This window comes from Mesitornis unicolor, unplaced genomic scaffold (assembly GCF_000695765.1).
Source record: "Mesitornis unicolor isolate BGI_N332 unplaced genomic scaffold, ASM69576v1 scaffold41094, whole genome shotgun sequence".
Taxonomy (NCBI): domain Eukaryota; kingdom Metazoa; phylum Chordata; class Aves; order Mesitornithiformes; family Mesitornithidae; genus Mesitornis; species Mesitornis unicolor.
Window position 1 is genome coordinate 1,025 of NW_010181520.1, and position 10,478 is coordinate 11,502.

The 10,478-nt window shown below is 53.7% G+C and overlaps 2 protein-coding genes across 2 annotated transcripts in view; one reads left to right on the forward strand and one right to left on the reverse strand.

Moving 5' to 3' along the window:
- DOK4 (docking protein 4) overlaps positions 1-1,190 on the forward strand; it is a gene marked incomplete at its 5' end in the record, with an annotated part of 1,428 nt that extends 238 nt beyond the window's left edge. Inside the window, 5 exon segments of the mRNA XM_010183451.1 lie at positions 1-23; positions 121-310; positions 625-763; positions 851-974; positions 1,066-1,190. The exon segment at positions 1-23 is cut by the window's left edge and continues 32 nt beyond it. Coding sequence (XP_010181753.1) covers positions 1-23; positions 121-310; positions 625-763; positions 851-974; positions 1,066-1,190 — 601 coding nt within the window.
- A 2,758-nt stretch (positions 1,191-3,948) lies between these two features.
- Positions 3,949-10,443, reverse strand: POLR2C (polymerase (RNA) II (DNA directed) polypeptide C, 33kDa; the record flags this gene model as incomplete). The annotated part of the gene is made up of 8 exons (XM_010183452.1): positions 3,949-4,203; positions 4,853-4,927; positions 8,352-8,520; positions 9,016-9,067; positions 9,588-9,716; positions 9,840-9,892; positions 10,075-10,143; positions 10,392-10,443. Coding segments are annotated over 8 exons (744 nt in total), but the record flags the coding sequence as incomplete, so codon positions are not given.
- Between the last annotated feature and the right edge of the window lie 35 nt (positions 10,444-10,478).

Below are 10,478 nucleotides of genomic sequence, written 5' to 3' on the forward strand. Positions count from 1 at the left end.
CGGCGTGCAGTGCGAGCAGACGGGTGAGCGCGTGGCGGCGGGGGGCTCCACCTCGCTACTTCCCTCCCCCGAATTAATTTTGTTTTCTTTTTTAAAATTTTTTTTCCTTCCCCTCTCCAGACCGGTTCAACGTGTTCCTCCTCCCCTGCCCCAACCTGGACGTTTACGGCGAGTGCAAGCTGCAGATCACCCATGAAAACATCTACCTCTGGGACACGCGCAACCCCCGGGTGAAGCTGCTCTCTTGGCCCCTCTGCTCCCTGCGCCGCTATGGGCGCGATGCCACCCGCTTCACCTTCGAGGCCGGACGGTGAGCTGCCACCTTTGTGGGGATGAGGGACCACCACTGGGTGCCTTTGTCCTGCTGGGCACATCAGGAGGTGGCACTGGTGCCATCACCCCAGGGCAGGCCGGATACCAGGGTGATGGCCATTAGGGTAGGGAGGTTTGGAGCTGGGGAGGTTTGGAGCTGGTTCAAGTCCCAGCTCAACACCATGGAGGGGACATGGGGACAGCACTTAAGACATGGGAAGCTGAGCCAGCTGCCATCTGGGGGGGGGCGGTATTTTTTTATCATCCCTTGGCTTGGGGACCCCAGTGACGTCCCATGCCCTGTCCCTGCAGGATGTGTGACGCGGGGGAAGGTCTCTACACCTTCCAGACACAGGAGGGTGAGCAGATCTACCAGCGCGTGCACAGCGCCACGTTGGCCATCGCCGAGCAGCACAAGAGGGTCCTGCTGGAGATGGAGAAGAACGTCAGGGTGAGCGCCAGCCCACTCCAGGGACATGGCTGGGGGTGGGATCGGGGTGCCCTGTGTCACCCTCACCCCCCATCTCACCCACCGCAGCTGCTGAACAAGGGCACCGAGCACTTCTCCTACCCCTGCACCCCCACCACCATGCTGCCCCGCAGCGCCTACTGGCACCACATCACCGGCTCCCAGAACATGGCCGAGTCCTCCAGCTACACTGGTGAGCGTCACCATCTCCCCCTGAGGAGCCTCCAGCCCCCTGGGGTGTCCTGATCCCCCCGACACGAGCCCACCCTCTGTTTTGTCCCCAGGGGATGTGTACGCAGGCGCCCAAGCCAGCTCGGACACCGACCTCCTCAACAGGTTCATCTTGCTGAAGCCAAAGTCCTCCAAAAGCGACAAGCCTGAAAGCAGGGAGCCCACATCATCCCCGTGAGCTGGCAGCTGGGAGGGGACCTTGACAGGGGGTCCCCTTTATCTTCCCCAAGGGGTGGCAAGGACGCAGACAGCCGAGTCCTCCGAGTCCCCAGGGAGACCAAGCTGGGGCATCCTCCATGCCAAGGTCTTGGGGAGCAGGTGCTGGCTTGTGCCCTGGCCTGACGTTAGTGGAGGTGATGGCTGGCTTAGCCTCGACTGACTGGAATTATTTATCAAGTATCCGTATTGTAAGAGATTTTTTTCCTTCTCACACGAATGCAAACTTTGTGGCCACTGAAGAACCCTCGGGCAAAGATGCTCAGAGGTTTTTGACTTTTGGGGATGCAAGTGGGAGACAGAGAAGGGGGGGCAAGAAATTTGTTGTGTTTTTGGCATGGCGGGGAAGGCTGGATTATTGCCCTGCTGCAGGGATGGAGCGGTTCTGGAGGATGCGGCTGTGCCAGGCTGAAGGCGTGGGGCACCAGCATTAAACCCCCCCACTACCATGAAGAGTGGGGTGCTCCTGGGGGCACCCTGCCACCCCTGAGCTGGTTTTTGCACTTCTCAGAACTATTGAAATCCTCGCTGGAGAATTGAGATGTCTCAGGAGACACTGGTTTTCCTTCCCGGGGTGGGCTGGGGTGAGCAGTGGGCACAGCCAAACCCCCTGACTTTCCCGGGCTGCCCCCATCCCAGCATCTCTCACTGCTCCACCTGCAGCCACTCCCCCACAGCCACGTCTCTGGCTTATCTGCTGGTGGGCAACCCAGGGACTGGTTTTGGCCAGTAGCATCTGTCCCTTGAGGGGCAGCTTTGTGGATATACAAAGTCCCTGGGCAGAGAAGGCCGTGCTGATGGGGCAAGAGCCACGTTTCTCTGTGCGCTCCCAATGTCCTTGCTCCCTCCTTGCCCACCAGAGTGGCTGGGTGAAAGCCCCCACCCGGGGGGGAGCTGGGCTTCATGTGCTGAACTCAAAAGCAATTGATTTTTTCTAGTTCTCCTATTTATTGACCTCCTTTAGAAGGGCTATCTTTTTATTGCTGTGCAAACCTTGGTGTTTCTTTGAAGTCTTCTTTCAGTCTGGGTTGGGTGGTCAGTGGTTTTATTTCTGCCTGTAAAGCTCCGGGTCTGTGCTTTGGGGACAGGGAGTGTCGTGATGTGGGAACCTGTGGTCTGTAAATACTGTGTCTTGGGTTGGTGTAGCTTGTGGCTGAGACTGGGGGGCCAGCAGGACGGAGAAGGGCTGCTCCCTGCAGCACAGCTCAGCACCCCAGTACTGCCCAGTAGCACGCCCGGGTGAGAGGTGTAACCTGCACTCCTTTCCTGGCTACACACCTCATCTGGAAAAGATTTAACACTTATTACCAAAAATGTTTGGGTTTTCTTTTTTTAAGGAGTTGCTCAATGAATAAACAACCCTTATCCACCCTTCCTGTTTGCCTGTTCCATCCAAACGCGCTCGGGAAGTGCAAGTGGGAGTAGCGCCTGCCAGAGAGAAAAATGCTGACGGGGGAAGATTTCCCAGCTCTGCCGGCAGAGCTTGGCTCAAAGCTTTGTTCTGCCTCCAGCCCTGGCCAGGACGTTTCAAGTGAACCCCTAAAACATCTGAGGAAGGGAAAAGGGTGGAGTGAGTTTCTATCCTCCATCAAACCACCCCACGTGAAACAGGATGCCAGCACCCCAGTCACCCCTCGCCTCCAGCCACCCGTGGCTCCAGGGATGTGCCAGGACAGTGGTGGCTCCAAGTCCCTGGGTGAACGAGTTTCAAGCTGCTCCACCTCCCAGTTCGTCCCAAACTGGGAGTTGGGTTATCCGTGCAGTGACTGGCAGAGCACTGGCCTCAAGGCGAGGCAGCCACGCCAGTCAGGCAGTGCTCCCCTGGGACAGGGACAGCTCTTGGGAAGCTGTGCCACAGCAGGGACACCAAAGCAGCAGCCCAGCTCCAGCAGAGGTGTCACCAAGCAGCTCATCCCAAGTCCTGCTGGGCACTGACAGGGGAGAAGGGGTGAGCCAGGGAACTGCCAGAGCCCTTCAGCCATGGTGGTCAGTTTGGGACTTGCCCCAAGCTCCAGCCCAGCACATAACCCACCCTGGGGCTGTGGGCACACTGGAAGCTGTTGGGCAGGGGTTGTTAATAACAGACTCCCTGCCATCTCGGCTCCTAACACAAAGATTATATAGTGCATAGTAGTCTGCTCCAAAGGAGTCTTTAAATACAGCTAAGCCTGCCTGGCCCATCTGGGCTCCCCTGCAGCACTGCCTTCTGCAGCATCTCGCTTACCAGCCCGGCCTCAAACATCTGCTTTAAATGCAGCGCTGGATCGGTGAATGACAGGCTACCTGCTGGAGCGGGTTCTGGTCTCCTTAGGAGATAATGTCAAGAGCAGCAATCAGCAGTGGAGAGCAATGCTCCATCCAAGGCAGATCTCATTAAGTTAATGTCTACTGGAGAGAAGTAAATGAGGTGACATCTCCTCCTGCAGCCCCGGATGAGCTTTCAGGGATGACAGAACACGGGGGGTAAGGTTTTATTCAGCACAGTAAGGAACAGACACACAAATAAAGCAAAAAAAAAGTAAAAGTAACCAAGGTGTGTGCTTCCCAATCCCAAACACCACACGAACAGAAACCAAAACTTGGCCCTAAAACTCTGGGATCAATTAGAGATGAAGCCCATCCCAGCAAAGAAGGTCACTGAGTCAATTCCTGCTTCACCCTATACATCACCATGGCTTTCCTTGGGAAGGGAGGGCCAAGGAAGAGGCATCACCGACCTCAGAGCTGGGCCAGGAAAGGCAGAGAGAGATGGGGAGGTAAAAGTCTCAATCCAGAGAGCTAGAAACTTCTGTATCACTCACGCCTGAACACTCTCTTGCAAGAGACCACCTCAGTTTATAGTGAGGACATCGCTCTGAATCTCATGGCTCAGCTGGGTCTGGAGGTCACTCAGTTTCTTCTTCAGGCCAGAGAGCGCAGAGAGAACGATGGTCTCTGGGCGCAGAGAACCGCAGGACTCCACGTTGTAATAAAACCTGAGGTCACAAGTGAGGGGGATCAGTCACCACCCACCCTGCCAGGAGGTGCAAAACCAGAGAGCACTCGCAGAGCAGTTCCAGCCCCTCCTGACCTACTGCAGGGAATCCCAACCATCAGCATCATTCATGTCCCAGCTGGGCAACAGCCAGCGCTGCCCCTCTACAGCCATCACACCAACACCCCTGACTCCACAGCCTGCACAGGCACTTCTGAGGTTTCCTCCACTCAGCACTGTGACCCGTGAGCCAGCACAGAGCCCCCCGCCAGGGAGTCGGACTGGCTGCAGGCACTTCTGCAGTGCAAATAACCTGGGAGAGGGGCTATCACCAGCCATCGGAGCACAAGAGTGAATAAATATCCTGTGTCATTTTCCCTCACAGGCATCGCACTTCACCGAGTGCTGCACTGCCCTACTTGATAACACAAACTCAGTAGAGCTGGTGAGTATCTCCCAGAGGGGAAAACCTGCCAGGCCTGGGCATATCACCAGTGAACTCCAATTTCTGCCCTGTTTTTCAGGGAACACCAGCTCCCCAGGCTGGCAAACTTCAGCGCAGAGTAGATACTTCTGTCTTAACAAAAGTCAAAAATGCACGTAGCTGGTTCCCCCGTTTTCTTGCTGCAGCAGCGCAATCAGCTTCCTACCTCTCTGGCTTCCCATTGGGGTCATAGGGAGCCTGAGGATCCTCCTCATCGATCTCCGAGTACTCGCTCTTGGGCCTGCAATCAAAGAGCAGGGAAGGTCAGCACAGAGCCCATGCTCTAGCCCAGCCCCACAGCACCCAGGCACTGCAGCACTGGGGCTGATGTCCAGCAGGCAAAGGAGAAGACAAAGAAGCAGCCATCAAACATCAAGTCACAGAAAAAAAGCCCAGTCTCACAATTCTGGCTCCTCCTCAACACCACGCAGTCATCTAGCATCGCTGGAGGAAGAGGATCAGCCCCACTCTGCCCAAATCCAGCAAGCCCTGTGTGAGCTCCATGTACACCAGCACAATCTGGCAGGTGCTGACAGCAAAGGGATGCTGCTGCCTGATGTGATGTGTTTACGGAGCCTGGACGCTGTTCATGGAGCAATAGACCTTGTGTTTTCTTCTCTTTCTGCTTTTCACTGGGCCAGGAGAATACCAGAGCACTCAGTATGTGCAGCACAGCTGAGATGGGAAGGCCCGGTCGGGTTTTCCCCAGCAGGAAAATGTCCTGTTCTTCAGACATCAGCTGCACCAGTGAGCCCCATCCTGATGTCCTGCACCCCTACCCCTCAACACACATTGCTACTGAAAGGACTGCAACACATATGCATCAGGTAGGCCAACACATCTTTCTGCCTGTTGCATCCCTTGGCTTATAGAGCATCATACTGGAGAGACTGGAAGCACTTAATCCATGTAAGGAAACCCAAAGCCTTGAGCTGCCTGAGAAGCCAGCACAGAAAATCCCGTGCCCACCAAGGTCTGCTGCTCGCCTTCCTCTGCCCCAGCAATGGCACGAAAGACTGATCCTAGCACCCTGTCACCAGCTGCCTGAAGTACAACTGCACCTCCCAAACAAAACCTCTGTCAGTAGCAAACCCCTGAGAGTGACAAAGTGTTAACAGAGCTGAGTCTTCCCGTTACTTGCAAAATCACTCATGACCCAAAAACAGGGCAGAGGTTTCCACCATGACAGCCGCTTTGAGAGTCCAGCTGCGCATCAGTGCTCTGCCAATGGCCTCAGAAAGCAACAAGCATGAAAACAAACCAAAAATAATAGCTAGCCTTGGATAGCAGAGGCCTGTGTCTCTGTGCTGTCTTCATGGGAAACTGGATAAACTTGGAGAGACAGATACATCACCAGGGAACAGGCAGCAACAGCAACAATCTTTCTATGAGATTTTTCCAACTTTTACATATATTTTGTCAAGAACTTCTCAAAAAAACTGTTTCCAGGTACCCAGCTTGCTGTGTAACACATCAGGTTCCTGAAGATGCAGCTGATGCTGCCACTGAACAAAAGGATCCACATTAGCAGCCACCCTGGGCCATCCAGCCAAGGAAGTGCCTCATTGCTGAGGTACCCGTGCTCAGCCACGCAGCTGGGCCTGTTCTCCACAACACCAACATCTACAAAAGCTCAGACTCTCCAAAATTCACACTGTGACATACCCCGTCCAAGAAGAAGGCAAACTCAATGATACCTCAGCTTGCCTGGCATTTCTGTCCAACTCAAAGCAGTACCTCTGGTCTGCCACTTCATTGGTGTCAAAGACTTCCTATCTAACATTACAGAAATTAAACCAGAGAATCTTTATGGCACCAAAATTAAGCTTAAAGTGATTTCCAATTCCAGTTTGAAATTCCACATCACAGGAACATTCTTTCTTTCAAGCACCCAGTCATCCAGACAAACAGCTAAACTTTGAGGCAATTTACCTGCCACAAATAATTTGTAAAATTCAAAATTATCCAGTTCCATCCTCAAAACTGCTGGTGACAAAGCACAGGCCGGCAAATCAACTCTTGTGATGTGCCACCAACCATAAGATCGCGGAGCAGCATCCTCCTTGGCTCTGCACCACCTCACCACAACCGGCCTTGCATACTTTTCCCTCACCAGCCTGGTCTGTAGCTGGCAGCTCCCAAAGCCCAGGTTCAGTCCATGTGTACAGATCACCAACACTACGGAAAATGCCCAATCCCAGACTCCCTGCACTACCAGGCAGCCCAGTGCCGCCTGCAGATCCCAGAGCACCATCCTGCTGGGGGAGCTGAACGCCTGGCATGTCCCGTTCTCACCCAGACTGACTGAACCGGACACACAGACGTGCCCTGCAGAGCCCATCAAAGCCAAGCCAGGTTTGTTCCTTCCATCTGTAACACAGGGCTGGGATGGCTGCAGGCAGATCCCAGCACATTTCATGCCTGTTACGGATCCACCTGCAACTCCACCCGCGGTGACAAAACGCTTCTCAAGTCTCCTGAGTGCAATCCCAGCTGCACAGGATCTCCATGACAGCTACTGAGCAGAAAGCCCCTGGCAGTCCAGCTGAGGTGTGAAATCTCTGCTAACTGCACCTGCAGGAAGCTTGTTAGTGATAACTAACTTAGCAAGGGACAGTGTAAGGCCATGCTCTGTGATGGGTTTGAGCACTCATGCTCACAGCAGACAGTGTGGAGGTACAATAGCCCACAACCTGCCTGCTACTGCTTGCAGCCATTTGCAGAGCCAAATTTGGCAGTGCAGGGCCAGAGGAAAACCTACTGAGCCCCTTCTGCCGCTCAGCTCCTCTCCAGCTGCAGCTCTGCTCAGGCTGTTGTCCCCACTTGCTCAGCCCTGGGTTCTGCAGTCCCTGCACCAAATCCTGCTCCTGCACCAAGGGCTTCCCAACCTTGAGCGCAGCTCTGACTGCTGCTCTGCCATGGCAGCACATCCACTGCCCCTCTAGTCCCTGCTCTCAGCCTGCCTTGCCTCCTTGCTCTGCTGCTGGCTCCAGCATGCTCAGTGATAGGATTTCTGGTAGGTGGTCACTGAGATATGGAGCCAGAAGCAGCTCAGGTATCTGCTGAGTACTGCCAGGTGAAGACCTCACCCTGGCCAAAGCAGGGCAGCAGCTTTCCAAAAGCAGAATTGTGTCACTTTTAGATGCTACCGGTGCAAAATGATAAGTCAGAGCAGAGCAAAGGCCAGAGAGGAAAACCCTGCTGCCAGAGCTCACACTCCAGGAGTGAGGAGACATATGGGTGAAACTAGACCCACACACTGGGCTTCCTCAAGCGAACAGGGCTGCAAAATCATCCTTGCACCCTAGCCTTCTGCTCTTTACTCTCGTAGCGACCTCTTCCACCTCCTGTGGATCTATTCCTTCCACAGACCTTACCCTGACCTACATACTATGGGTGCAGGGAAGAAAAAACAGGAACGAGTTGTAGGAAAGGACATGAAAGAGGTAAAACAGCAGTGACAGTGCATGAGGGGAGGACAAGAGGTGGCCACAAACCAGTCTGCCTTGCAAGCAGCTGCAACCAATGGACTGGCTTTAGTACCCTAACACAGCAGCAGAGTTTGTGCAGGTCAAGAGACAGGCACGCTCACAAGCGCCTACTGGCCCAAACTAAAACATAGGTCCCTTCTGGAGAATCTTCTGCAGACAAACATTAGGACATACCACTCCTCCGGTTTGGGGTACACGGTGTGCCTCAGCGCATTGTCGGGGTCGTACTCAAAGGCTACACCTGCGGTGGGGTTCCACTTGGCGTGCTCCTTGCCAAAGCCCTTCTTGGCATAAGCTCGCAGCCGCAGCTCCTGGCCCTTCCGCAGCTTCACAATGAGGATGTCTGTGGAAAAGTACACGCCCGTTTGAAAAGGCTGCAGAAGAGAAATGAATGTGCAGATCACCCAAGGGCAACAGTAGGAATTTTTAGTACCCAGGAAGGTGTCACCAGAAGCCAGGGCTCGCTTGGATTCCTACAGGGGCTCATTTGTGTCCCCAGAGTAGCTGGAAAACATCTTGCTAAGTAAAAAGGAGTTGCATATGCTCAAAGGCACAGCTCAGGCCCCCAGGCAACAGCAGACAGCATGGCATTTTGGATCTTTGCTGTCTCTAAGCTCTCACAAGCACCCTCTGACACAGGACTTCAGTTCTGGGGATAACCTAAGTGGCATTAAGACAAAATGTTCACCTCACTGATGCGGTGACAGCGGTGTCTCAGTGGCCAGTTTTACAGCTGCGTAACAGTTAAGCAGACAGTAAAGGAAGAATGAGTTCAAAGAGCCTGAAAGAAAAATCCATTTCCCCCTCCAGCTTTTATTCCCAGTGAAACGCCACTTACCGTCCTGCTCCACATAGTCATTTGGGTCGTTGTCTCTGCTCCGAGACGTTACCTGCAGGAGAACAAAAGCAAGCAAATTAACGGCAAGATCAACTTTATTCCCCACATCAAATAGCAGATGCCTACAAAAATTAGAGACTCCAAAGACGTGCTCTAAGGTGACTACAGCAACAAATCCAAGCCTGTGAAGAGGCTGATCCTGCCCGAGCCCCAGCAGCAAGCAGGCAGAAGGCGGTGACACAGCAGCAGGACACAAGTGCACACACTCCATGTGTTCGAGGAGAGATGAAGTGGCTACACAAAAGCCTCCCAAGAGTTAGAGATAAGGATGCAGGATGAGGCCATACTGCTTTGACAGACCAGCATACAGCATGTGAAGGACCACAAGGCAAAGAGGAGAGCACTGGCACACACTGCTGTTTCTGCAGGTATTCCTGCTTTGCTCTAAGTGAGGTTTTAGGCAACATGAAGTGTGCTTGAAGGCCTTGTTTTGTCCACATGCCGTGTGTTCACTACCCCTGCCTCAAAAGGAACAGAGATGGGACTCTGACAAGCAGAGGGACTGCACTGACCGGTATGACCCGGGGGTTGTTGGAGATGAGATCACGAGACGTGACGTGACGAGTCTGGTCTTCATTGCACCGGACATCAAGGGTGAACTCCACAGAGCACTCTGGACAAAACTCATCACACGTGCAGTCCTGGGACAGACACCAGTCAATATCTTTACAACAAACCTTTCCCAGCAATTCAGTAGCATTTCCCATCAGATCAGACACCCACTGCCATCAAAATAGGCACCCATGACACTTTGCTTGACTCACTCTGGAATATTGCATCTTATCCACAATGTCATCACTGGTGAGGGGGATGAGACCTGGGGGAAGAAGGAAATTGGGGGACAGTTTGAGTGAGACCACAGGAGCACCAACCCTCCTGCCAAGATAGGCAGAGAGGCAGCAGTCTCCGGACAAAGGTGTTTCAGCATCTCCAGACATTTCACCCATGCCCTCTGCCCTGCTGCACATCTTCATCTTCCTCTCCATGCCCAGCACTCACCCAGCCTGTGTGCAATGAATTCGTCATGGAGCACAGAGGAGTTGGCGTCTATCTGGACCCAGTCAATGGCTGCAGAGGAAAAAGCCACAAGCTGAGACATATTTCTGTGGGGAAAAGCCGAGCAGTTTGCAGGAGAACAGAAAATGTTATGGAGACTGCTGTGAAGCCGAGACAGCACCTATTTATACACCGTGCTGGCTAAGCAGGGGTAAGGTGGGCTGAGGACAGCTTGGAAATGGAGGGGAAAATGAAGGGGGGCACAGCTGAACACAACAGGGACCGCAGCCTGATGGACTCCCGGTTAGCAGGAGCTGTACCTATGATGGGGACCTCTGCGATGAACACTCTCCGAATGGAGTTGGCCACCCTGAGGGAGAGAAACACCCGCGTTAGGCATGAGGGGA